The 26,855-nt window shown below is 53.6% G+C and overlaps 10 protein-coding genes across 10 annotated transcripts; 5 read left to right on the forward strand and 5 right to left on the reverse strand.

Moving 5' to 3' along the window:
• Window positions 1-278: 278 nt before the first annotated feature.
• On the forward strand, window positions 279-2,701 carry PV07_00155 (uncharacterized protein). The gene has a single exon (XM_016386585.1). The coding sequence runs from the start codon at window positions 816-818 to the stop codon at window positions 2,388-2,390; it is 1,575 nt and encodes a 524-aa protein (XP_016253513.1). The 5' UTR covers window positions 279-815; the 3' UTR covers window positions 2,391-2,701.
• Window positions 2,458-4,950, reverse strand: PV07_00156 (uncharacterized protein). The gene is made up of 3 exons (XM_016386586.1): window positions 4,927-4,950; window positions 4,341-4,759; window positions 2,458-4,140 (listed from the first exon to the last, which is right to left on the reverse strand). The coding sequence occupies exons 2-3, from the start codon at window positions 4,384-4,386 to the stop codon at window positions 2,846-2,848; spliced, it is 1,341 nt and encodes a 446-aa protein (XP_016253514.1). The 5' UTR covers window positions 4,387-4,759; window positions 4,927-4,950; the 3' UTR covers window positions 2,458-2,845.
• Window positions 4,765-5,311, reverse strand: PV07_00157 (uncharacterized protein; the record flags this gene model as incomplete). The annotated part of the gene is made up of 1 exon (XM_016386587.1): window positions 4,765-5,311. A coding segment is annotated over one exon (326 nt), but the record flags the coding sequence as incomplete, so codon positions are not given.
• PV07_00158 (uncharacterized protein) lies at window positions 5,164-9,567 on the forward strand. Its single transcript, XM_016386588.1, has 2 exons — window positions 5,164-6,085; window positions 6,146-9,567. The coding sequence occupies exons 1-2, from the start codon at window positions 5,966-5,968 to the stop codon at window positions 8,582-8,584; spliced, it is 2,559 nt and encodes an 852-aa protein (XP_016253516.1). The 5' UTR covers window positions 5,164-5,965; the 3' UTR covers window positions 8,585-9,567.
• PV07_00159 (uncharacterized protein) lies at window positions 9,472-12,771 on the reverse strand. The gene has a single exon (XM_016386589.1). The coding sequence runs from the start codon at window positions 12,679-12,681 to the stop codon at window positions 10,195-10,197; it is 2,487 nt and encodes an 828-aa protein (XP_016253517.1). The 5' UTR covers window positions 12,682-12,771; the 3' UTR covers window positions 9,472-10,194.
• A 194-nt stretch (window positions 12,772-12,965) lies between these two features.
• PV07_00160 (uncharacterized protein) lies at window positions 12,966-15,986 on the forward strand. Its single transcript, XM_016386590.1, has one exon. The coding sequence runs from the start codon at window positions 13,033-13,035 to the stop codon at window positions 15,001-15,003; it is 1,971 nt and encodes a 656-aa protein (XP_016253518.1). The 5' UTR covers window positions 12,966-13,032; the 3' UTR covers window positions 15,004-15,986.
• Window positions 15,987-16,538: 552 nt separating this feature from the next.
• PV07_00161 (uncharacterized protein) lies at window positions 16,539-19,910 on the forward strand. The gene is made up of 3 exons (XM_016386591.1): window positions 16,539-18,787; window positions 18,840-18,960; window positions 19,015-19,910. Exons 1-3 carry the CDS (start codon window positions 17,020-17,022, stop codon window positions 19,196-19,198), a joined length of 2,073 nt encoding a protein of 690 aa, XP_016253519.1. The 5' UTR covers window positions 16,539-17,019; the 3' UTR covers window positions 19,199-19,910.
• Window positions 19,770-23,914, reverse strand: PV07_00162 (uncharacterized protein). The gene is made up of 5 exons (XM_016386592.1): window positions 23,748-23,914; window positions 23,471-23,692; window positions 23,053-23,417; window positions 22,737-23,004; window positions 19,770-22,681 (listed from the first exon to the last, which is right to left on the reverse strand). Exons 3-5 carry the CDS (start codon window positions 23,393-23,395, stop codon window positions 20,038-20,040), a joined length of 3,255 nt encoding a protein of 1,084 aa, XP_016253520.1. The 5' UTR covers window positions 23,396-23,417; window positions 23,471-23,692; window positions 23,748-23,914; the 3' UTR covers window positions 19,770-20,037.
• A 147-nt stretch (window positions 23,915-24,061) lies between these two features.
• On the forward strand, window positions 24,062-25,598 carry PV07_00163 (uncharacterized protein). Its single transcript, XM_016386593.1, has 3 exons — window positions 24,062-24,482; window positions 24,542-24,818; window positions 24,869-25,598. Exons 1-3 carry the CDS (start codon window positions 24,271-24,273, stop codon window positions 25,442-25,444), a joined length of 1,065 nt encoding a protein of 354 aa, XP_016253521.1. The 5' UTR covers window positions 24,062-24,270; the 3' UTR covers window positions 25,445-25,598.
• PV07_00164 (porphobilinogen deaminase) lies at window positions 24,734-26,773 on the reverse strand. Its single transcript, XM_016386594.1, has 2 exons — window positions 26,430-26,773; window positions 24,734-26,365 (listed from the first exon to the last, which is right to left on the reverse strand). The coding sequence occupies exons 1-2, from the start codon at window positions 26,737-26,739 to the stop codon at window positions 25,608-25,610; spliced, it is 1,068 nt and encodes a 355-aa protein (XP_016253522.1). The 5' UTR covers window positions 26,740-26,773; the 3' UTR covers window positions 24,734-25,607.
• Window positions 26,774-26,855: the final 82 nt, after the last annotated feature.

Consider the following 26,855-nt stretch of genomic DNA (forward strand, 5'->3'; position numbering starts at 1 on the left):
TGCCTCAAGATGTGTATCATCTTCACACGTCGCAGTGACTTCTGTATTATCGCGGAGTTTCGCACAGCCTCCTGCCAAAAATGATCGAGACGATATGCGTCTCGATACATCTGAGCCTTGTATACGGGATGTGAACAAGGATTGGGATACTGGCTGCTCGAAATGATGTCTTCTGCTGGGTCGGCACAGTTTCCCGAACACCGACATTCCTCCATTCAGTTCTTTCTCACACCCTGCTGCTTTCCTTTCTATCTTTCTATCACTCCTCGTGTCTGAACCTGAACAAACTGCGGCAAGACACAGAGGCAATCAATGTCCACATAAAGGCGTTGTGCGAGGAAGTCGTCGCCCCCAATCGCGAGGTTGCAGCTTCCAGGCATGCAAAGCAGGTGGTCGACTTCACCTGCCGAGAACGACAATGACCTTCCACTGACCTGCCTCTCAAGCCGTCTTTTCCAGCTTTTTATCTTTGATCTCATTCTCTCATTCACTCATTCACTCATTCACCCACTCATTCATTCCTTCACTTATCCAGGCGGGCATCCTCAAGCCCAAACACCATCCTTTCTTCCGGAGCATTCTCTTCTTCCTCAGCCGTTTCAAAAGTAGGATTTAGTCTCTGCCATTCGTTTCTCGCACTTCTTTTTCTCTCTACCTTGCAATCCCCCGTCCTCGCGGTCTGCAACTTGAGTTTGGTCTCAAACGAGCATTGTTTCTACCTCCCTCCGCAACTTGGGCCGGCCCTCTCACCTCACTCGAACACCCCGTCCATGCTGATCAGAGTTCATTCCTCTCTGCTTCTCTAACCTTACTCAATGCCACGTCGGCACCAAGAACCCGGCGACCTTTGTGCCATTTTCATCCATGCGGGTGCCGGATACCACAGTTTCCAAAATGAAAAGAACCACCTCACCGCAGTTAATGATGCTGCCAAGATCGGAATGGCCGTTCTGAAGAATGGAGGTAGTGCCATTGACGCTGTGGAGATGGTCATCCGGCTACTGGAGGACAAGGAGATCACCAATGCCGGCTATGGGAGCAACTTGACCATAGATGGGCAAGTCGAATGTGATGCCACCGTGGTCGACCACTACGGCCGCAGTGGTGCCGTCGGGGCGATCTCTCAAGTCAAAAATCCAATTACAGTCGCTCGCCTTGTTCTTGACGAATCCACCAAACCTCTGTCACTCCAACGCGTGCCTCCCAACCTGCTAGTCGGCGCTGGTGCCACCGACTTCGCCGCCGACATGGGCATTCCTATTCTCCCTCCAGACTACCTGGTTTCGGCACATGCACGTGATAGATGGTCCAGATGGCGTGAAGACCTCGTCGATGTCTCCCAGAAGGAGGCGTCCAGACAAGGTCAGAGCCAACCGTATCCGCAGACAGCGCCACTGGATGACTGGCGCCGGACTCCAACGCCGGCGCCTACTCCCCCTAGCCCAAATGTGTCACCTCCAACCCGAGGGAAACACCTTAGTCTCTCACAGATGCCTGCTATGGTACGTCCATTGATGGTCTCAACGGCTGATGTGCCTACATTGTCACACCCAGGCGGAGACAGAAACACAGGAAATCCTTCTTCTGTTTCGCCCTCTCAAGCAGCAAGTCAACATAACACACCAGCCGGAAATGCATCCCATGATCATCTTGAGGCTGCCTCTGACGACAGTCTCCAATGGCTTGCGTCGGGTTCCAAACGCCAAAAGCTGAGTGATTCTTTCGACGGCCCGGCCGACGATGTATCCAATCGGGCCATCGAGCACAAATCATCAATGAGAGGTCCAAGACTCACTACCCTTGACGACGACCGGGAGGATGACATACATGACACGGTCGGCGCCATTGCCGTTGACTGCTTTGGGAACATCGCTGCGGGCTCGTCTTCGGGAGGAATTGGCATGAAACACAAGGGACGATGTGGCCCAGCCGCTCTTGTTGGTATTGGCACAGCCGTGGTCCCCATCGATCCAGAGGATCCCACACAAACTTGTGTCGCCACAGTCACCAGCGGGACGGGTGAACATATGGCTACAACCACTGCTGCGGCCACGGCCGCCGATCGCATCTACAATTCGGTGCGTAAGGAAAGGGGGCAACTTGAACCGTGCAACGAAGATGAAGCCATGCATGCTGTCATCAAGAATGACTTCATGACTCATCCCGGTGTCAGCAACAGCCCCTGTGCTGGAGCGATCGGGATCCTTGCTGTCAAGAAAAGCCGTAATGGTATTTACTTCTACTTTGGTCACAATACAGATTCATTTGCTCTTGCATCGATGCATTCAGAAGAGAAGAAGCCGGTGTGCACCATGTCACGTAACCGAGGTCACGGGTCGATTGCTCAAGGAGGTCGAGGTGCTCGATCGAAACATAGTCGGTCGCGCTGAACCACTGATTGTGGCAGGCACAGGTGTTCTGGCACATGGGAGACAACTCCCGACATCTACGGGTCTTGGCCTTTCGAAAAAGTCACCATGCAACACAGGTGCTAGCCGCCCCGATGGGCAGGGTGGACATGAGGACGCTGCAATGGGACATGATGGCGGGTCGCAGAGCTGGAAGGAAGGCCAAAGGATTGAGGGGGGAAAACGGGTCGAATGGAGGCGGGCATATTTATGGCCTTTTTCTTGCTTGAGCCTTGAAACTTCAAGGTGCCCTAGAGTCTCATATTGATAGACGAACAATCCTAAACCCTGTTCCAGACCAGCACTGCCTTTCTGTGCGCGTGAGATGAAATTCCCCGAATCTACTTATCGTTATAACTTTTGTGGACGTTGATTGCGGACCCAATTCTGGTGAGGGGTCTCTCTATTGTTACACTTGTGGGCACTGGATGCCAAGGTTATTGCCTTACGGTCATCCGCTGCTGCTGCTGCTGCCGCTGCTGCGGCTTCTTCTTCTTGGACTTCGAGGCTACGACCACAGGCGTCTTCCCATAGCCTCCCTCGTCTACAGCGAGATGGGTGCCGCAGGTCAGGCAGTCGCCGTTCTCGGGCGGCTCACAGAAGATGCTCAGGCAGATGGAGCAGACGAAGCCGACGGAGACGACGTTGCGGTGGCAGAAGCAGGCGGCGCGGAAGTCGACGTCGATGCGGGTGGGGAGGATCAAGTGTGCGGAGCGGGTCAGGGGGCTGGACAGGAAGCTGGTCAGCAGGTAGGTCAGGAGGGACTGGGACGCCGTCTTGGCCGGGCTGGACGAGTTGGGGGAGCTGGAGGAGGTGAGATGGGCGGGGATGAAGATGCCGTGGGTCGCGTCGGCGGCTTGTTGGAGGAAGACGGTCGAGTTTGAGTGCGCGTGGGAGCGGGTCGAGGTCGTCTTGGACGAGGATGGGTCGGTGGTAGAAGAAGTCGTTGTGGCGGTGGAGGGCATGGAGGAGCGGGACGAGGTGGGGAGAGGAAGTTGCAATATATCAATGGGGATGGAGAGCCGCTGGCAGGCGAATATGGCGTTCATGATGGGTATGTATTGGTGAGCCAGGTCGGTCGAGGGGGATGCTGAGATGAGGAGAATGCGTGATTGAAGGGACTGAGTTGCCCCTTCTCCGGCCACCGCGGCCGTCGGGTCTCTGACACTACCACTGCTGGCATTTGTCGATCCGACCAGAGATTCGGTGAGCAGGATGGACTCCCGGTTGATGTAGGAGAGCGCCAGGGTGAGGGCCCCCGCGATCATGGTTGATGAACTGCTGGCGACGGCATCTGGAGAGGTGCCGGAAAGCAGCGAGGTCAGATTGCGAAGGACCTCCTCCTCGACGAGGCGGAAGGGCCGGTATTTGCTGCCGGTGTTCGCGGAGGATTTGACAGGAGCATCCCCCGTCGGCCCGTTAAGTTTCAGCCTTTTGGTGGAGTCGGAGAGGTTGTCGCCTCGAGATGGATCTTGAGGGTGTCGCTTTGCTCGAGCCGAGGCGGAGCGAGGAAGTTTTTGTTCGGTCGGACTTGGATAGAGCCATGTGGCTTTGTCGCAATGAGAGGCGATGACGGCAACCTTGTTGGTATAGTTTGCGGCCAGGTGGGCGTTGATGAAGACAAGAAGATTGGCGACGGCGCTGGACAGAGGGAGGGTGGAGGAGAGTAGTGACCATGCTGCTGGGTTGGTGTCGAGGATGACGGCGAGGAGCGAGGGGGATTGTTCTGTTGCTGTTGTGGGTAAAGGGGGGGGGGATGTCAGTCCACGGCAGCCTTGTGAGTATCGTTGAAGATGGACGGAGGCTTGGGGGGGTGAATTTGAGCGCGGTGATTGGACGGAAGCGGGCAGCTTTGTCCGTTGGCCGCTACGCAGGCAGGCAGCGGAGTGGCGGGTAAAAGATTGCGAGATGAGGAATAGCCTTGGGACTTACAGTAGGATGGTTTGTCAAAGTGCTCGGATGCATCCACCGCATTCATGATGGGGTGATGAAGACGACGGCGGCGGCGGCGACGACGGGAGCAGTTATTAGAAATCAGGAGGGGGGATATTTGTGGGATTGTGCGAGGTGAGAAGTGAGATGGTTGAGCGAGGGAGGGAGAGAGGGAGTGAGTGAGTGAGTGACTGGGTTTGAGTTGCGTGGCGTGGCGTTGAGATGAGGATGGACCGAGACTGGGGAGTTGCTGAGTTGATGAGATGCCCGTTTGGATCGGATGGTTGAGCGTGTCCAACACCACAAGGCCCACGGTCAGACAAGCACAAGCACAAGCCCCTGGGCACAGGCGGCCTTGTCCCCTTCTAGGCGCCGTGGTGAGCGAGCGGGTGTCAGAGATAGGCGTGAGGTTAGGCTCACTAGGCAGAGGGTTAGTGAGTGGCTAGGAGGCACCCACCGATAAAGCAGCCCCTACTTGGTAAGATAGGCCACCTCCGATGCACCTACAGGAGGTGCTGGACCACAACGTGAGAGAAGGGCTGGATGCTGGATGCTGGATGCTGGATGCCGGGTCACTCTCACTCACTCGTCTCTCACTTTCCTCTCCCTATCCTCCCTTCGCCGTCACTTTTGGCCGACCCCAAGTCAATGCTGCTGAATACAATGTAGATACAGGCACAAGATGGAGTCGTTGTGAACTCGCCCTCCAGCAGCTTCACATGTTAATTTCCGCCTGGCGTTCGCGTTGCCATTTTTACTCTCGCGCTCGCCCCCCTTGGGACGCAGACTTTCGACTCTCCAATGTTTTGACTCATTATTTGTCCGCCAAACACACCCCCATTTGGCTGCCACTCGGTCCTCTCGGCCCTTTCTGAAAAACCACCTCTGATTCCTCCGTCCTCGTCCTCGTATCTGTGTCTGCATGTGCATGTCCCTTTTCCCTCCTCTCGCAATCGTCGCTGCTATCATCACACACCAACGGGGAAAGAAAAAACTTTTCATTCCTGTCCCCAGCAGTAGCCTGTTGCACCATTTTTTTTTCTGCATCCCACGTGGCCCATACTACTTGGTCTGCTCCTACATCGGCTCATCCATCTCAGAGGCACACAGAAGCAAATTCCATTCGCTATTCCGCCAACATCCCCTCCAATAATTGCGACAATCCCTGGATCCATTTGGCCAATCTACAAAACACCAGCCTTGCGCTTTTGCTTCACTTTCTGCGATTTCGACAGACGCAACGCCCTGATCACCCACGAAATTGCAACGACCACCACACACAGCGCACTCGCATCTCCATCAGCTGACCCCTTCACCCCGTCAACCAAACGCACATCTCGCAGATTTGTTTCTCCTCGCTTCTTCGCCGCCTCGCTCGCAGGTCAAGAGACCGCCCATCCTCCCGCCTGCCGCCCGCCTCCCGTTTCCCGGCTTCCGTCCAAATCCTCTGCTCGCTCTTCACGCCTTTATAAATCATGTTCTCGGCCTCTTGATCTCACGTCACTCTTCCCTTCAAGAACTCGACCACCCCAGTCCTCCGAGTTCTTCGTCCTCGTCTCTCTCCCTCTCGCTTTGTCATTCTCCGCTCTCAGGGCGTGTCGCTCCACCCTTGCCTCGTTGGTCCGATGTCTTCCATGTCGACCGTCCAGCGCATGAACCGAAAATTATCCGAAGAACGCGATGCTGAACGCGCCTCCCAGTTGGCCAAGGAAGCCGTTGAACTTTCCAACGCCGGTGACAAAGTGGTATGTGTCTGACAGGCTAAACTTTTTGCTTTCGAGTTAGATCGCTCACAACTCCTCTAGCAAGCGTCGAGAAAGCTGAGAGAAGCGGCTGCTCTGGGTCATGCCAACCCAGATGTCCAGGCCGCCTTTTTCGCCATCCATCATGATGACCAGCTCAATTCACCGCTTTTGGATTTTGTCAGGAGGTATGCCCTCTACCACGATAACTCGGCCGGCGATGAAGCCATCAAGTACCTGAAGAGCTCCGAGGCGTCGAATGCTGCTCCTGTGGCCCTCGAATGCTTGCAGATCATCCTCGAATGCCGCCAGTCTACCATGTCCGGTGCCCAAGACTTCATCATCGCCGAACTGGCCAAGCGGAGCCCCGCGGTTCGAAAGTATTTGGCTACTGAGCTCCAGGCTTCGACGACCGCCTTCTTTGACAATGTCTACGAAAGGGGTGATGACGCCGCCAATTGCCTTCGCTCTGTCGTGCTCGATGATACATTATGGCCGACCGAGGACGTCCGACTGCGCGTGGAGGATGATCTTTTCCAGCTCTTCCTCGCCAAGTTGATGGAAACGGGACACGATCATGACGGTCGAGCTCTCAAAGGCATCGCCCTGTTGTTGATCGCCGACACCCAGCGGCTCCATACGTTCATCGACGAGGATGCATTCGAAGCCCTCATGGGCTCCCTCGATTTGAGACTACCCCCGGATGTCCGAGGTCAGGCCACCCTCGTCCTGTCCAAGTTCTTTGAAGTGGCAGAACCCACCGGTCAAGAATATCTCTCCAAGTACATCACGAACCACGTTCAACGGAAAAAGGGTGATGATCTCGTCCTGGCCTTTTCGGCCGGAGCAAGTCTCTTTCCCGTCATTCCGACTGTCGTGGCTCCGCTCTTCTTGGTGGACGGATTTCTTAGCTCGATCATGCCGCTCCTCGATAGAAAGTTCAGCAGTCCTCTCGTCCACGACGCCTTCCTCTTTCTGCTCAACGCCGCTTGCATCGACGGCGCCTGTCGGACCGCGATCGCACAGTATTGTGCACCTTGGCTCGCGGATAAAGTGAGCAACGGAACCGGCAAGCAACCATCGGTGGCCGCCACCGTGTTGGCCAAATTGAGAACCTCAGGGGTCAAGATTGGAGATCAGAGAGCCAACAAGGCAGATGATGATGTTAGTGAACTCGTTGATCTTTTCAAGAAATCCCTCACCGTTGTTGAAGAAGGCAAGAACGTTTCTGACTCGATTGAAGGCCTTGCGTATACATCTTTAAAGCCCGAGGTCAAGGAATCGCTCGCCAAAGACCGCAAGTTCCTCAAATCTCTCCTTGAAGTCCTCAACGAGAACCACACCACTCCCGAAGTCGTGGTGGGCGGATTAAGTATCATCTCGAATCTCACACAATATGCGCCAAATCTGTCGGAAGAACAGAAAAGGATATCGCAGCTGAAAGCATATGCGAATGCTACGAAACCTGCCGAACCGAACCCTCTGGAGGATGACGAGCATGTCCGGGCACGTTGCACAGCCGTGGTTGAGGCCGGAATCGTGGCCTCACTCATCAAACTAAACAAGGGCAGGTCTCCGGCCACAGCACAGCTAAGCGATAAAATCCTCTTGTCGCTGTCCAAGAATTCAAAAGATAGGGGGAAGATTGCTCAACAGGGCGCCGTCAAGCTTTTGGTTTCTCATGCACAAAGAAGTCTACAATCATCCGAGAACAACGTTCAATCCAGCTCCGACGCCGCGCACGCTCTTGCGCGTATCCTGATCTCCTTGAATCCAGCGCATGTCTTCCCGGCAGGCTCGACACCCGACATTACTGACGCTGTTCCACCTCTAGTGGCGTTGCTGAAGTCCCCGGGCGGAGCGGGTCTTAATGACCAGCCGCGAGATCTCCTACCGGTCTTCGAAAGCCTCCTTGCCTTGACCAACCTTGCTTCGGCCCCTACCTCGAACGCTGCATCTTTCATCATAAAATCCGCCTGGGACGACATCGAAGAATTTCTCCTGGGAAACAATGAGCTTGTCCGCCGGGCGGCATGCGAATTGATATGCAATTTAACGGTTGTTCCCGCTGGAATCGAGAAATTTGCCGACGGCTCGAAACGTGCAGCACAACGATTACGCATCCTTGTTGCGATGGCCGACGTCGAAGATTTACCCACGAGACGCGCTGCGGGTGGAGCTCTGGCAATGCTCACGGAACAGTACGTCAACATCGTATCGCCAATGCTTGAGTTCAAACGGACGCCAGAGATTCTTCTGGAGCTATGTCTCGATGAAGATCCGGGCGTGGTGCATAGAGGCCTAGTCGTCGTAAGGAACATGCTGTGTTGCGATGAAGCCGACCAGGACAACAAGCCATTGGCATTAAAGGTGAAGGAGGCGTTCAAGAAAGAAGGCGCTGTGGAGAAAGTGAAGACTTCGCTGAAGCAGACCAAGGATCCGGAACTGCTGACCATTGGCGTACAAGCCCTGAAAGTCCTGGTGGACGACCGAACGAAGTGAACAACAAGGAGGACACTTTCGCGCAATAGTCCTACCGGGCTGAAGGGCCGCTTCTTCTTACGGTCCTTCGCCGTGGTCTACCCAGAGCATGCGGACTTATCACCGCACTTTCGGCCCTGCAGAGCACATGGACGGGGCTTGACTACTCGACAATATCCGGTCTTCAAGCTCGAGTACACGACTGGCCAGAGAACCGGCTTCTATCAGGAGGATCAAGTTGGCCGCACCCGCCAATCCCCGTTAGTCGCCATTCCAAGGACAACACATACATAATAACGATATCTTCAAGCTATTTGGCTAGCGGAGTTTGGATTATACGGCCTCACAATCGGCCCTGGGGCGGAGGGAGCAGCGGAGAGCTCCCGGCGTTTTTTTGTTTTGGTGTACATGGCCGGCGCGGAGTTCCGACGAAAGGATTCCTAGAGGGTGGTCGTTTTCCTGAGCATGGGGGTTTTCCGCCGTGTTTCTTTTCTTAGTCTCGACAATCGTCGAGGATGGTCCAAGTTGAGAGTGATCACACCTGGAGGGGGTATCGCCGCCTACGTACGCACTCCCATTTGGTACTATTGTGTTGCTCCTACCTGCCATGGGCCATTGTTTCTCGCCGGGGCTTGCTGTATCATGCGTCTGGAACAGGCAGGGGACTACTAGTTTAACACCATGCGTGGCCAGCATCTGCAGTTTCGGGCGCATGCTCGCGAGGTACCCTGCTGAAAGCCCGATATCAATTAAGACCAATATCAGTATCAACATCGATATCGATATCGACACCCCATTTCCTCACTTGATACCGCTACCATCTTCCACCGACGATTATGATCATGTCGAGGACAACATCTGGGACGATGGATCTGCACATTTTCCAAAGATGCGTTCGTTGTATATGCATTCCATTCGTTCAATGATTTTTGCATATATGTTGCTTTATTGGATTTCCCCCTGTATTACATAGTAAGGTACGGTACACACCTTTCTGGGTCAAGGGCACAGTAACGTATCGGGCCACAGAGTATACGTCCATCCAAGTGCCCTGTTTGCGCGGTGCTTGATCCTGTTTGCGCTCTCTCAAGAGGTCCTGCATGTACATGTGCATGTGCTGGAAGGATCCATGATGCTACTTCTTCCTTCTGTTCTTCCCTCCCAGGAGTGATTTGCATATATATATATATATATCCCTCCCTGTTCTGGACACCTTTTCGAGGATCTCGTCCTCTCTTCCTGGCTAGATGTCATGTTGTGTCGTACAAGCCAACCCCGTTTCTTGCTACTCCACAGATTCACCACGAGTGTCGAGATGAAAGGGGAACTGGCAGAGCGACAACGGCCGATGAGTGTTTGGCCACGACATCACCTAGAAGATGGTCGAGCCAACGTGGAAAGCCCAACCATGTACTTAGATATAGGGCTGACCACTTCTGGGTGTGGCCTGATGTCAGTTGTGCCGTGGTGTCGCGAGGACATTTGAGCCAGATCCAGGTGGTCTGTTAGACTTGGTGCAAAGCAGCTTATCAGCTTCATCTGTGGCGTCGAGCATTTATGACGACTGATGCCCTGCGGCAACTTCGAGTCGGCGAACTCGTGATCGGAGCGGGGAGACTTTAGACTTCTCATCAACGCATCGAAGATGAGTTTGCAGCCGGTTGCATCTTGACCTGAACCCTTTTAAACGTCCTCGGTCTGACATCCTTGTCAAAACTTTTCGAGTACGTCTGAATTTTGACCTCTCCGGAAGCCGTCAGAATGGGTCCAACCTTGGAACGGTGTCTCCGAGTGTTAGTGGTTTCGACTGCTTTGGTTGGAATTCTGGTTTCCGGCGTGTTTTGTACTTTGATCGATGCTCGTTTTGGCTCGGATGGTGTCGACACTTCCTCCTCTGTCCCTATCCTGTGCCGTTCACTCTCTTCATCCTTTTCCTCCGGCGACAGCTCCGTGGCAATTGAGGTGTTCTGTTTCGGCTGCTGTTGTCGTTGTTGCATCAATTGTTCGGCAACAGCCTTCAGAGCTGACATCTCCGCTCGCATGTGTGCGCGTTCTTCTTCGTAAAGTTCATTCAGCTTCTGAAGTTTTTCATAACCTTCTTTCGATTCTCGTAGCTCCTCTGCCAAGGCGGAAGTGCTTTTGATCCATCTTTGTGCCCTTTGGGCTGATTCTTCTTGATAAGACTTCTGTCGGAGTTCAGCAAGGTCCAGTTTCGTTTTCAATTGTAGAATAGTGGCTTCCTGCTGGGTAAACTTGCTTTGCAATCTGTCCAGCTCAGCCGAGGAATATTCGCCGCCACTAGTCGCGGGGGAGCCCGGTGTCGGTCTTCGCACAGCATAACGAAGATTTGGGCTCTGCGCCGTAGGTGCCATCAGAACCAGCTCGCTTTCCATGTTCTCTTGGGAGCTCTGAGCATTTTGAGGCTTTCCGGAAAGCTCCTCCATTAAGGATCTGCATGCCAATTGAAATGACCTTGCCTTTTCCTGCGCGGGGCACTCTTCGACGTTGTCCGGTAGAGGGAGCGATTCCCACTCTAGCAGAATACTTCGAGTCCGTGGGTGAAATGTCCTGCGATCATTCTGAGTTTTATCAACAAGTGGCGGCCCAATACCTGCATCAACTGCGGCATCGAGGATTGTGGTATATTCTGCAAGTTTGCGGCAGCGCACACACAGATCCAGCATACGGTATATCACGCGTGCTAATCGATCAATCGACTGATTCGCAATTGACAATGCATGATTCACAGACCGCTGTAACCATTTTTTACCCTCCTCCCAGTTCCCGTGCTGAGAGTAGTAGGCTAGGAAGCTTCGGAACAGGTCATCTTTCCACATGCTCCCATAGTCGGCTTCACGGAGGAGCGTCAACCAAGCTTCAGCCCGTGTCGGTTGCTCGCACCTCAGGGATGCATACACCAAAACCATGAGAAGGCGTGGATTCAGAGTCGTCGGGACAGGAAGGTCCATTCCATTGACGCGTGTCTTTTCCCACCTGTGAATCACGTTGAGTGGGTTATCTGCCTTGGCGATGAAATGCAGCATATGATTTAGTGAGCGAGAGTCGCAGGCTCGGCCGATTTGCAGCAGCATATAAAAGATTGCAGGGTCCGAAAGTGGTAGCGTACTCCTCTTCAGGGCGGCAACGGCATGGTAGGCTAAGCTGTGGCTTCCGACTTTGGAAAGAGACCGAATGAGCATAACGTAAACCGAGACAGAGGGTACTTCATCCGTGTGAAGAACCGCTTTTCCATAACCGTCAATTAGCCCAGTCAGTGATATTCGCCCAGCATCGAACTCTGCCGTTAACTCTTTTATGGCTTGCTGAAGGCCGCCTCTAGCAGCTTGTGCTTGGATCCGAGGTGCCACATAGAAAAGGTCTTCGAGGTTTCCTAGAGAACGCATCTGCTTTCGTGTCAGAGCGAGCATCTCGGCCAAGCGATTGGTGTCCGAAAGGGGGCCAATATCCCCAGGAGTTTCAGCGGCTGCACCGTCTGCTGGGTCGTCCGATGGAACAATCGAGTAGAAGTGGTTGGGTCCGACGCGGAGATGCAGGAGCATCCTGAGAGCTAGTGTGATTGCGTTCAGGCGATGGTAACGCTTGAAGTTGGATAACTGTTCGGCGGAAAACTCGCGTGCAGAGAGAACTTGCCGTATCGGTATTTCATCGTCTTGTAATACGCCGTCTTCCTGGCCCAGGTCCGCCGGCCATATTGGCATCTCAATGTCGCCTGGGACTTCGTCCTCTTGCATCCGTGCTTGCACGGCTGTAGCATAATGTCTTCGCTGCTGAGATAGTCCAGACAAGGTTTTGCGGAGCTGGAGGGTGCTCCGGAGCTGCCGTTCCCGCTCCTTGAGTGAATCTATCTCATTGTCGATGGCAGCAAGTCTGTCATCCCAATCTTTCCGCTGCTTCGCCTTCCAACTAGTATCCACGAACAGTGCGGCCGCAAGGACAGGGGTCAAAAGGACGGTAAATGCGTCACCGAAGCCTGGCCGACGTCTAGGAGGGCGTGTGGTGGTCTTTCGCACAAGCGTAGAGCTGAGGGAGTCGGTCGACGAGAGGTAGTGAGAGCTTCTCAGTCTTGGTCGAGACGCTTGAGCCCATAAGCCTCTCATTGCCTCGGTTGAGGCTTCTCCAAAGTTGTCGCCAGAAGTTGGTTCTCGACGGGTGAGAAAAATCGGGTTGTATGTTCAGATGGAAGTGGGCTGATCGCAGTGAAGTTCAAGTACCCTAGCGAGGCTAGAAAGAGCTGCATTGGAGCTTGGAAATTATTTTGTCTGACAGAGAAGGCCTCCAAGGGCAGCGGCGCTGTCGGATATTATACTTGACTACGGCGGTCAGACAAATGTTTTCTCCGACGCCCTCTTGCCGGTTCGTGTTCCTGCGTGTCCTGGTCGCGCATTCAATTTCACAAAGACACAATTTGCATCGATGTGAAACCGACCCTTCTCTGCGGCTAGGCTTGGATGGCTGCCAGGAGCCGCTTTCATTCAGAAAGCAGAAGTCATGAACACTCAGAAACCTTCACACTTCGCCGATCAAAGACTTACAACCTCCTCGTTGGTAGGTGGAAGTCGTTTCGGCGCAGACGCATAATCTTGGTCTTGCTCGCAGCATGGCTTCTCTACCTCTTCTTCAAGTACATGCCAACAGATCTCCCACCTGTCTCTGAACGATATGACCACCGCTACGGTCGCTTACACCCGGGGTTACGTGGTCCGTATGGTGGTGATTCTCCAGACACACTCCAAAACTCCGACCAAAGTTATGAAGGTCCTATAAGGTTCTACGAATTGGCCGCGACTTTGCAAGAGCATGGATGGATTCGAGATATGAAAGGCAATGTTCTCTTCGCCGTTTCAGACGTGAAAAGTGTGCCTCGGATTCTGCCCATGGCATGTGCAATGGCACAGCATAACAGGACCCGAGTTCACCTGGCGTTCATGGGACGCCACGCCGCAGCCTGGCCAGAGATTCGTGCAGCGAATGGGATTGAAGAATCGGAGTGTAACATATACTTGCACGATGCTCGACCTGACCATGCGGCTCAATCATCTGTGTCGAGGCTGGAAGTCAGTGCAAGTGCGAGTTTGGGACATATCCATTCAGTCATGCAATTGCATGCGGTTTTGACTACAGAACGCGAGGATGACTATTTGGTCAATGCTTTGAGGGAGAAGACATCGTCTCTTGGCCTTTCTCTCATAACTCTTCCTGCCAGCAGCCAGCAGAGTCTGTCGTGGATTTCATCCCTGGACGCTGCATCGCTCTCCCGGCTCGACAAGATCCAGATTGACATTGTCATCCAAGCGCAGCCTGAGTCCTCAGCTTCCCTGATGCGGCTTCTGCGATCAATCAAGGACGCCGACTACTCAGGATGGACGCTTCCCAGATTGACGATTGAAATCCCCAATAACGTGGACCCCTTCCTCGCCCGATACTTATCAAACTTCCGGTGGCCTGCCAATGGTGCCGGCAGCGAGAGTAGAGTTACGATCAAGCACAGGCTCGACGCAAGGCTCATGACTCCCGTGCAGGCATCTATGCGGACGGTCGAATCTTTCTATCCTTCAGCGGCCAGCACGTCTCACCTTCTGTTGCTCTCGCCCAACACCGAGCTCTCACCCAACTACTTCCAATTTTTAATGTACACATTGCTTGAGTATGGGTACGGTTCACAGAGCACAGGTCTGATCGAGCACTTAGCTGGTATCTCGCTGGATTTACCTCGATATGGACCGGACTTGAAAACGAAAGCGCCATATGGGGGACAACTTGCAAAGCCCTTCACTCTTTGGCAAGCCCCCGCCTCGACTGCGGTGCTCTATTTCGGAGATCGGTGGGTCGAATTTCACACTTTCTTGTCTTATCGACTCTTCCTCGATCCGGAGCTCGCGTCGAAGACAAAATCCACACCCACACTGTCCCACGAATATCCCGCATGGATGACACCAATGCTTGAGATGATGCAAGCACGTGGTTACTATGTTTTGTACCCGAGTTTCATGGAGAGGGAAGGATTATCAGCGGTCACGGTACACACCGAACTTCCTCAGTCCCCTGAAGAATACATTGCGGAGGGCAACGACCGAACACTTGATGATGGGGCCCCAAAGATCAATTTGGCCGATGATAAAGCGCTGACGGCGGATGACGAGATTGCACGGCTGATGCGTCAGGAACAGAAGCTATCTGGGAATTCGCTTACCACTCCTCTTTTGGAAGCCACGGTCCGACAACAAGGAATCGACTTTTCGATAGAGCGCGACATTCCATTGATGTCCTTTGATGGCGAAAAGAGAGAATGGGCGATTTCTTGGAGCCTTGCATCAAAATTCGCGGAGGATTTCGCCATTTCAGTCGGGCGATGTGCGGGATACAACAGTAACCAGGGGGGTGATACTGTCGGGTCGCTATTCTGTCTGGCAGCTACGTGACTTCTTGTCCTTCAAAGCAGCAATACCATCACCAGGACGATTTCGATATCCTCCAATGGCGTAGTCTTCAGTGTTGTCTGACAGAAAGCCTTGCGCCCACTTCCACTACTTTTGGACTCCAATCAAAGAGGAGACAGTCCGACTTGAAGACGCTCGCCAAGAGACTGCAGCGATCATGCCAATGTTATCATTCCCTCGTGGCAAATGAACCAGCGCGATTGATGTTGTCAGATCGAGTGGCTGACAAAATCGGAGCGGGAGGGGATGCAAAACTAGAGGACCAGGGGTATGGAAGTTCATGGTGGACGATCGTCTATAAGATCGAAGATCCCAGAGCACCAGAGTCGATACGGAGCAGGACCACTAGGGTGAGGGAGGAAAGTCAAACGTGCGCGCAGAGGGGATCGTCGTCCTAGGAGGGGGAACTGCACACCCGGTCTTCGTCCAGCGTTCATCTTACCCTGTGTAAGCCACACGACACAGATTGATCTGGACGATAGCCTTTTTATTCTTCTGCGCTGACAGAATCAGACTGTGGCCGTCCCTCTTCCATCCATCATTGTCAGATAAGTGATAATATTGTCGGATACCGGATGACGGATGCGGGATGCCCATTCAGACCCGCTTGTGCTTCCCCAGACTTGACAGTGGGTGACACTGATGGTTCCGTCTCTTACACACCATGGCCAAAAACCCCTCGCTGGCCTCTCACCTCGGCAAAACCATATGCTGGATCAACCAGTTGACAAGTTGAATTGGAAGCAGGGATCTGATGCTAGAGGAGGGGGGATCTTGGAGCGTGTGCCAATTGGTGATTGATGTTGCTGCGGCGTCTCGAGCGGGCTGCGGGCTGCGCTTCACGCCCAACACCCACCAACACTGGCTGCACTGGGTGCGCCGGGTGCTCACATCCCATTCCTTCTCTTGGCTGGTGTATGTATTGCGGGAGGATTACTCAGGATTGGCACGGTAGAAATATGCTCTTGTTCTTTTTTTCGTTATCATGATGGCAAAGGAAGAGGGTATCTGGCGAGTTGCTCTCAAGCTCGATGCGTTCGGCTAATGCATGGCTGCATTGGGTTGAGCCCACCTGGCGCACCTCGCCCACTAGCCTTGGACTAGCCTCCCTCGCGATGTGCTTGCCCCGGAACCCATCAACAGCAGCTACCGGTGGCTACCAGTGCCCTAGACGCCATTCTTGGGGCCCTCCCACCAACCACAGCCCCCGGGTCTCCACCACCCTGAACCGCCCCCCTCGCGTTCCCAGGCATTGCTAGTGGTCCATTGGCACGGAAGGGCCAGCCTAGGCCTGGCTCCCCCCGAACATTGCTGGGGAGTGCTGGGCGATGCGGGCGATGATGGGCTGATGAGCTGATGGGCGACTGGGAGGCAGCTCCCCTTCCAACACTTGGTGCCCCACCATCCCTCCATTCCTCCCCCTCTCTACCCAGCAGGGCCAGTATCCGTCCCGCCCTTCAGGAATCACCTCGTCTACTGTGGATCTCCTCTCTCTTCCTTTCTCCAGACTTTCCCACCCGCTGAGCATTCCACAACTCGACACGAACGACTTCTATCTGAATACCTTTGGATACTTCCTTTGCTCTTGTCGTTGCGAGACCACACGATCCAGAACCAGAGTCGTCCGCTCTATCTCTTCCTCCTCCCTCTACATCTACCACGACAGTATCCTCGCACGCTCGTGTCGAACTATATCCTGCCCTCCATTGACCCTGCCTCTCTACCTACACCACTCTATCGTCCCGGTTGATAACATTGTGGGAGCGCTCAGCGAGCAAACACCTCAGTCTTTGTCTCTTCTGAAACCTAGTATCTTGGTTGATGCTGATTGACGGAGACCTCGGGCCAGCACGTGTTCGACTCTTTCCTCGATACCTGCTGTTGTGCAGGACCGGCTAGGACTCCTGTAGGCGCAGGACGAGCCTGGGGAGGGGTTTCCTGCTCAGGATAACAACCCGAGCCACATCCCACCTCGTCTCCCCCGTCAATCACAACAAGATGGCTACAGTGGTGGTCCAACAACAACCCCAAGTTCGACAGTCGACTCCTCCACCCGTCGGCCCGACTATTTCACTGCATCAAGCTCGATCTTCGACACCCATCCCCAACAAACACTTACCTTACTGTCCACCAGGACCGGTTCCCTCCCAGACGCAAATCACTCCTCCCAACTCTCCTCCATTACGAAACGTCGCCCCCAAACCCACCTCGCTCCTACACCCCGCAAGCAACTACCAGAGGCTGTGTAATTCTCCGCCCATATATGGCATCTCGGCCAAACAGGTAGCTGAAGCCCTCGAACACTATTCTCGTCAGCCCCTTCCACACCCGTCGTCGGTCTTTCCATGGCTCCATGGGCTCCATCCCGAGAACCATATCCAATTGGCCTTCTTTGTCGCAAGGAAAAAGTCGCTGCGAAAGATACCAAAATGCTTGCGAGGGATAACCATCATCAAGGCTGGGGGCGACCTGAGTCGCTCGAGGATCAAAGGGGCTATTTGCCCAGATGAAGTCCTCAACTTGTCAGAGAGCAATGGCCGGGGCTTCGTCGACTGTGACCCACGAGAAGGCTTCTCGGTGCGCAATTTCCACATCCAAGCGGCCAAGATGGCAATGGTGTCCGACATCATCGTATATGGCGATGAAGACACAGACCACCGCATCATCAAGTCTGTTGCCGAGAGAACAGCATCTGTGCAGAAGAAATGGCGAAAGGAACTGGAAAGCATCGGCCAATGTCCCGAGCCTTTCAATACCTTCGTGTTGACGCAGTCTTTTGAAGACTTTGAGCAGTTGTATCCGGAATTGGTGGCCGTTGATTCCCAAGGCAGATATCAGGACCATACACTTGATTTCCTCCAACAAGAAAGACGAGAAATGTGCGCCATGTCCAAGGCCTCGGAAATCTCACATGCCGTCTTCCAAGGCCCGTCGCCGGGGCCCTACACCGACCCACCGTCCAGCCTTGATGACCCGAGTTACGATCTCTATGTGGAAGCCAGTGATCATGCATCACTTCCAGACGACAAACTCCTGGCTGCGAAATTGAAACAGCTCGAAGAACGCGAGGAGGACGACGACCCAGTCCACATGACATTCCCCAGCTCAGGAAGTATTCTACCACCATCATGGTCCCAAGTCGAAGTCGACGGCATCCTGCGTATGTGTCGGTGGCTCTACAACCTCACTCATACCATGAAACCTGTCAGCAAATGCAGCGACGAAGACGGCGACATTCAGATGTCTGAATTCGCACCTCGTCCCCGGCGGGTCCTGTTGCACTGTGCAGATGGGTACACCGAAACCTCCATGCTGGCCGTCGCGTACTTCATGTACGCTGAAGGTGTTCCCCTACACGAGGCGTGGATTCGCCTGCACTGTGAGAAGCGACGCAATTTCTTCGCTTACCCTTCGGACGTCTCTCTGTTGAATGCTATTCAAGGCCGCATTCTAGGTGAATCGCCAAAATTCGATTCCTCAAAACTCTCCTCCATAGAAGCGCCGGCATGGCTGGCCAGGCTGGACGGTAGCTTGCCAAGTCGCATCCTCCCGTACATGTACCTGGGCAATCTGACACATGCGAATAACCCTCAAATGCTCAAGCTATTGGGCATTCGCCGGATTTTGAGTGTCGGGGAGCCGGTCTCCTGGACGGAACAGGAAATCAACGATTGGGGACGAGAAAATCTGCTGATGGTGGATCGTGTGCAGGACAATGGGATCGATGAACTGACATTGGAGATGGAAAGGTGTCTAGAGTTCATTGGTAGGCTCCCCCATCACGTATGCAGATTGTGGGTGACTGACGCACTCTCCAGAACGAGGAAAGCAGGATGGCACCGCGACACTAGTCCACTGCCGTGTTGGCGTTTCTCGCTCTGCAACCATTTGCATTGCCGAAGTCATGGCAAGTCAGGGGCTGAGTTTCCCTCGTGCATAGTAAGTCTCTTCCGGTCATTCACACTCAGGATCCAATACTCATATCAGCTTCAGCTGCTTTGTCCGCGCCCGCCGCCTCAACGTGATCATCCAACCACACCTGCGCTTCGTCTACGAATTGATGAAATGGGACGAGTTACAGCAAGAGAAACGTGGTGTGGTCGTCAAGAGGGAACTTGAGTGGGCGGCCGTGGCGAGGGAGATTGCTGCGATGAACAGACCTTACGCACGGTCATGATCCTCGAGTGTTCCAAGATGGCGCCTGTTGCCGGTCTCGGTCTCTTGTCAAGCCCGGGTTCAGGTTCATCCGTTGACTCTGCCTCCGCCGGACGAGCGAGTAGAGGTTCAAAAGAGCTGGAATGAGCCTCATACAGCTGGCCTCCTAGCCAGACAGGCGGACTCTTTTGACACCTGCTCAGGAGTCGTTGATGTTGCTGTTGCTGTTGTCATGATATTGTGTTGATGTACGATGAGCCAAATGTGTCATGACTACAGATGTTACGGATTGGATATATGATGGATGACGGACGTTGTACATGACTGTTATGAAGAGCTGATGATGGGCGCATCTGGACCAAACATTTTGGAATCAGCTTTTTATAAGGCCTCGATGGCAGGGCGCACAATGGGCGGGCTTGGGCTCTGTGTTGAGATCCTTACATTGGGTAAGGGAGGCTCTACATTCACGCCATGCAGTGTCGCGCTGTGCCCTGGCCCTGTGTGCTCTATAGCCGAAAGCCAAAGCACCTGGCGCTCGGTTTTGTTTCTTGGATTTCGCTATAAAAGCTGCTGGGACACCGGGGTTGGATCTGGGAGCCAGCTCAGGGGATGATGCTAGCAATGAAGGAACCTCAATTTTCAGCCACCAAAAAGGCTCCTACACTTATTTTACTTCCCTCACTAATATCTGGTCGTGCATGTTCCCAATTAACCACATTATTTATATCTGCAATAGTCAATAGTCGACAGTCCTAGGAGGGAGGCAGAGAAGTTGATTCCCCCTCCCTCTTTTCCTTTTGCTGTGCGTGCCGTGCCTGACCGTCCCGCCCACAACAAGCAAGACAGCATTTTTATTCCCTACAACTTGTCCGCCTTTTCCCTCAACTCGTCGGCCAGCCGGCCCAAATACGCCCTGACAATGTCCTTTGGGATGATGCCCATGTCCAGCGCACCCTCGGCACTGCCGGTAGCTGGCTGTAAAATTTTGCCCTTGCCCTTGCCCTTGCCCTTGCTTTTGCCGTTCCCGTTCCCGTCCTCATGTGCGTCCTGGGGTTTCAGCGTGCTGTCGCCGCCGCCGTCATGGTCGTCGTGGTCAACCTTGAGGAAGCGGCGCACAATCTTTTCCAGGTCCCGGCGCCCGTCCTCGTACGCGGCGAGGTCGCGGTTGCCGTAAACGTCGCGGCCTGCGGCGTACTTGTGCGGGTTCAGCGTGCGGAAGAAGACATTGACCGAGATGTTGATTTTTGAGTCCGAGCTCGCGTTCGTGTTCGTGTCCGGGAGGTGGTGGGCTTCGTGGAGAGCATGGGCTTCGCTTGGTTTATCTTCGGTGATGGTGGTGGTTGCTGAAGGAGATTCCAGTGTGGGCTGGGGTAGGGGTGCAGATGTGGAGGCCGTTGCGGACGCCGATGCGGACGCCGATGCTGATTCTGATGTTGATGTTGATGTGGAAGTAGAAGCTGATGCTGATACTGATGTTGATAGTGAAAGCGGCTCGGGTTTTGTTGGAGCAGGCAGTGGTGTCCCTGTGTGCGCCCACAACGGCGGGATGTACAACGCATCACCTGGCTTTAAAATAGCAACGTGCGGCTTCGTATTTGGCACGAACCTCGCCGTGTCTTCGCCCGATCCTGGCAGTTGAGTCGGCTCGAAGATGTCGATACTGGACGTTGTCGAACCGGGCGGGAAATTTAGATGTTTCAGATCCCCCGGTGGGAACAGGACAAGTTTTCGGGTGCCCCGGATCTGGAAGAGAACGTTGGCCATCACATCATAATGTAACCACATGTTCACATTTGCGCTGATACGGAGAGGGCTGCTGTGCTGGTTATTCTTCACAAAGGAGAGCGCGTGCGGGACATGGAAATCAGGCGCGAGCTCGGGCCAGTCGGTGGAAAGGTCGGCAGGCAAAGTTGTTGGATTGGTGCTGGAAATCGAACGGAGGTACATGTGCGCATTTGGGTCTGATTCGAGTTGGTTAATGAATTCAAGAAATGAGGTCGTCTTGTACGCAAAATCTTTCCGTTGGAAGTTCATCGTCCGGCCCGACGCCGAATGGACGACTATGGATTTCGAGGGTGCAATTTTTGAGAGGAGATATGCTGCCGTCCAAGAAGATATACATGGGCCAATATCCAGGTTTGAGAGGAGTTTGGGCCTGCCCTCCCCCAGAACGCGTGTAAAATCTTGCTCCGATTCAATCTTGATACGCTCAATGGCAGTTAAGATGCGTGCCGCTGAAGCACCCTGCGGCGTTGACTGAGGGTCTGGTTTTCTGGCTTCTGGCTTCATCATCGCCCAGTGTGAGCTCAGTCCTGCTTCTCGGTCATATAGAAGCCAACAACCAGGGTTCCAATATGCGCCGAAGCTGAAACAAGTCGCCCCTCCACCGATAATCAGAGTAGTCTGTCGTGCCGTGTAATGTGTTGAGTGGCCGATAAGGAAAGGACGAGGGACATTTGGGTCTCTCTTGGGTAAAACACAGGCGACCCTGAACTCCATCTCCTTCTCGTACTCGTTGAAGGCAGAGAAACTACCGACGATGGAGAGGATCTCGTAGTCCTTGGGGATGCAGCCATGTTTTGCTACACCACCGATGAGCAAGATCTCGTCTCTGATGACGCTGTAAGAGGCCCCGAGGCGATTCAACCATGGCCAGATGCCCGCTGAAGCGTCCAGAGCCGTGGATACCCTGAAATTGATTCCCATGACTTTGTTGTCCCGGATGATCAATCTCCATTTCCATAGCCCTTGACAAATGACTCCATCCTGACGCATTCCGCCTAGGAGGAGACCGTGGTTAAAGCCCAGGCGGACGAAGGATGCTCCAAAGCGCGGCATCGGGTCGGATTTGAGACTGCGGAGAACTTGCCAGCCGTTCTCCTTGTCCCACAGCAGACAGTCAATCGCAATCCGTGTTGCTGAAGTTTTCCCTCCAAACACGACCACGCCATACTGATCATAAGGAAGTACCACAGCGGCTGCTCGATGCCGGAAACGGGGTTCTGGAAGATCATGGACCCTCTCCCATTTCGTGTCCGTTTGGAGCCAGCAATCCTTCATGGGCGATGATGGTGAACCTCGACCGCCGACGAGAAGGTTCTGTCCATTGCGGAGTGTCGTGATAGTATGGCAGCACCTGGCACCTACTTCCTCTGGTGGGACTGAGGGATAAGGGAGTGTGGAGTCAGGCGAAGTGTAGACGGAAGTAGATGACAAGCGACCTCGAAGGCCAACACCGCCGTGGACGGCTATAGCATCTTGACCTGGGACTATAAAAGCTGAGCCATGATGCGTCCTTCCTTCTTTTTCCGGATTCGCAGAATATTTGTACGCGAACCACTGGGTATTATCTCTGTGGGGTGAAACGGTCCTTGCTGACATGTCTGACGCCAGACTATCAACTGATGCCCTCCTCGACCGCTGTTGCTCTGGCATGAGAGGCTCGGGACCTGTTTGCGCGATTATTAGGCAGTAGTGAGAGGCGAATAGAGCGAATTCCTCCCTATATTCCTCCTTTTTAGTACATAAGTGGTTTGAGTGTATCTGGATTGACTCACCATTCGTCGAATTCCTCAACTTCATCCAGAGAAATCCTTTGAGATGGGGACAGAAATCTGGGATCAGCCCAAAGCTCCCATAGGTTTTGTATCTCAATATGAGGGAATCCGGCGTCCTGGAAGCGCAGTGTCTGGGTGTGAGTGCCAGGATAAGTGAGTACGGAGCGAAGTGGTGTTCCTAGTTTGGCAAAGTGTTTCAACATGGCCGCCGTGAATGGATTGTCTGGACGATCTGGTGACTGTTGTTCAAGCAGGCAGAATGTCACATCTGGGCACATCAGTCACTCCGTACACTACCGGGAAGAGTGAAGTATACCTGGCGACAACGTGGAAGTCCAAGCGATCAGGGCATCGGCGTCTTTGGTAGCCATGTAGGTGATGCTGACTTCGGCGAGACATAACACAAGGCATTGATCGATATCTACAACAGACCTCAGAAGGCGCTCCAACCTTGAAGGGTTTCGTAGGTCACATCCGATTGCGACGTAGACATCCGAGTCCAGCACAACACCCTTCCCTGAACCCAAGTCCGACGTGGTCGAGAGCATATCTTTCATTTTGGGAGTGTTCATGATAATCTCTCGCTTGCTGATCATGAGCTCTTCGAAATCGACATCGATGAATTTGGTGTTGGCACACAAGTCTGGATGCTGAGCCATCCATTGGAATGGGAGGGGGTCGCTGCCAGAGTAAGTCGCGCTTGATCACCCCGGACGGGCTATCGGCATCCTTACTCACTAGCCACAGCCCAGATTGACGACGACCTTCTTCAAGTCAGAGGGCTTTTCCAGGAACTGCCTGACTACCCAGTCTATGGCTCTCATGCGAAGCCAGTATCCACGGTTAATGGTAGGAGACCGGCGGATCGGTTTTTTCACAAAATAACGATAAAAGTGCGGTTGAGGAAGGTAGAGCTTCTCGACACTTCTTTTGGAAACGATGCTGCTGTTGTTTGTCTATACACAACCCTCTGTTAGTTCGAGCGAGCCAAGTATACGCGGAGTGACGTACGCCCATAACGAGGCCGGCGTTTTTTTCCATGGGGATCTCATCGCTGGCGCTTCCGTCCTGGGGAGACACGGGGGAGTCCATCTTGATCTCCGTTGGGCCCTTTGCAACATCTCAAAGAGACGACGGAGGAAGAGAAGGTCAATGAAAATGCAAAGTCAGCGTGCGTGAGTCACTGCATGGCATGAAATCGTCACTTGGGAAAAAGATCGAAGTCCGCTGCGATATTCGGCCTTGGCACTGTACGCATTTCTGATTGGCGTGGGTGAATTGCCTTCCACCTGGTGATATTTGCCTCCGTTTTCAACCTCTTGCTAAGCAACCCCTTCACGACGGGCGACGATGACTGGGAGTATCTAATGCGGCAAGACGTGGTTGGAGTGTGAAGAGAAGGTTCTAGTAACTCACCAAGGCACCACCACGCGAATTCCCACCACAAGACGCTCCGTCCGACCGGAGAAAGAGCAGCACAACCAAGCAGCACTTGCAATTCACAAGCCATCGAAGCGAACAAGACCAGGGCATCATGGACACGCCTGAACCATCCTTGAAGGCACTGTTCAACCAAGCAAAGAAACAGCAAGAGGGTTTGGATAGCCTCGACCCTCGAAGCGCAGCCTTCAAGCACGCACTCCAATCCATCATCGACAACCTCGAACAATGTCGCAGGTTGATCCAAGACCTCTCTTTGTTCAGCACGAATGAAGAAGTTGAAGACATCTCTACGCAAGATCTACAGTACGTATGGGCACGGCCGCGACGTCGCTGATCCGCTTCTCGGCTGACCTTGGCCTCAGATACCTGACGGTGGACTGTCTACTGGCAGAAGCCAAGATCAGAGGGTACGGTGACAACAGGCAGTCATCATTGCAGGATGCGGCGGGATTATTCGAACAGTTTTTGACCCGACTAGATCAATATGGTCTACTAGGGGCATCGGATCGGGAACTCTACGAACGCTACCTCGAACAACGCAGTTCATTCCGGATAGTCTCCTCCAACAGCCCCGAGGAGAAACGTAGGATTAAGATTTCTCGCTTCCAGGAAGAAAAATCTTTGAAGCAGAGACTCCAGGTTTGTGCCCGTCTATCGCCATCAAGTCACGAGGTGCACTAACAAAACAGTATCTGAGAGACGAATCGAACAAATCAAATGTCGACGACGAGACTATTCGGAGCCTGTATCTAGCCGAAATCGCTTTCTTAGTCAACAAGGCGTTCTCCTCTCTGGACATGATAACACAGGAATTGGAGATTTTGTCTCAAATGCGGCACGCTGAGCCAGCCAGGCAAGGGTCACCACCTTCAGACCAGAGAGTTCCGGGGAGACCAGATTCTTATTCGGAACGTTTAGATGGTCCCGCCACAATGGCAGGCCTGGGAAAGAGAGGAGGGCCTTTACTGAGCACAAGTGGAAAACCTCTCCAGCCATTCACCATAACAGACAAGAGGACCCAATTGCGCCAGGGCGTATTTAGGCCAGGCCACAACCTCCCAACAATGAGCATCGACGAGTACCTCGAGGAAGAGCGGCGGAGAGGTGGCATTATCGACGGTGGAGGAAACGCCAATGCGCCTCAGCCCGAGCCCGATGAGGATAATATGGAGCAAGTTGACGCTGCCACGATGAAGGCACGAGAGTGGGACGAATTTGTTGAGGCCAATCCGAAAGGAGCTGGAAACACGTTGAACCGGGGATAATTTGACTGGCTTCAATGCTCCTATTCGGTATTTGCCGTAGACCGGATTCTGGGGCCGGTAAATCATAGTTTCAATTCCAGCTCTTCCATGTGTCGCTCATCACTCAAAGCAGAAGCAGTGGTGCGCAGCGAATGAGCCCAGATCTGTTCCTGAATACCTGCTTTCACGTCTCTTGAAGGTCTGCGACGGTGGTAGGCCGCTTCGCTTTGATATCTGCGAGAATTTTGTCTGCACCCCTGCGAAGAAGTTCCGCCGCAGCATTGATCCCAAATGTATCTGCGTCATTCCGGCTCTGGACCTTTTCTGTCATGTCAATTTCGGCCTTTTCTTTGCCATCTGTGCTGACCACGATTGCTTTCAGTTGAAGAAGCGAGCCACCGTCTTCCTTCTTGATCCATGCCGTCTCCACCCCCAGTGGAGCGCTGCATCCTCCTTCCAGTGTCCTCAAGAGGCTTCGTTCGCTGGCTGTCGCGAGGTGAGTCTGCTGGTGGTCGATTAGGTTCAACATCCCCTGCACTCGGTCGTCGGACAACCTGTTCTCAATGCCAATGGCGCCCTGGCCAACCGCATAAAGCATTCCACCATTTTTGGAGTCCAGGTATTGAGTGATCCGACCACCAAGTTCAAGGCGAATAAGTCCGGCGGCGGCGAGAATTAAAGCATCAAAGGGTCCATCCTCAGCGTCGAGCTTCGCTAGGCGAGTGCCCACGTTGCCTCTGACGTCGACCACTCGTAAATGTGGATATTTGAGTGCGATTTGCGCAGTCCGTCGGATGGACGAAGTCCCTATAACAGACCCAGCAGGAAGATCCTCTATTTTACATGCAGGTCTTCCAGCTTTGACGACGAAAGCGTCTCTTGGGTCTTCTCGCGCCAGAACCGCGCCAACCTCGCATCCTGGAGGTAACAGAGTGGGAACATCTATTGGCATACGTTAGTATAGCAGGCGGTAGCTCAACTGTCCGTATCCGGACAAAGTGCAAACCTTTGAGCGAGTGAACTAGAAAGTCCAGTTGTCCCTCGATCATGAGAGTCTCCAACTCGTGAGTCCAAATGTTCTTCACGGGCATGTCCTTGAAGGGCGTGATTTTGTCAATGTCGCCTGCTGCAGTATCCCGCGCCTTGATGGCGTAGACATACTCGGGACAGGCGGCCGCCAACGCCTGGACGACTAGATCTGTCTGTACCAGGGCGAGTTTGGACTTTCGGGTCCCGACATTAAACGTGTTCTTGGAGCCCGACTCAGCAGCGTTGGCCGCGGCATGTTCACCTGACACAACGGCGAGGGTTGTCATGCTTGCCCGTAGCAGGTGTGTGCTCAAGCTTAGGGTAGAACAGATGAAGCAAATCTTTCGTGGAGCGAAGTGGAACTTGGTCCAACGTCGCGCGGAGCCTTGCCGCGCCAGATATG

This window comes from Cladophialophora immunda, assembly GCF_000835495.1.
Source record: "Cladophialophora immunda strain CBS 83496 unplaced genomic scaffold supercont1.1, whole genome shotgun sequence".
Classification (NCBI taxonomy): Eukaryota; Fungi; Ascomycota; class Eurotiomycetes; order Chaetothyriales; family Herpotrichiellaceae; genus Cladophialophora; species Cladophialophora immunda.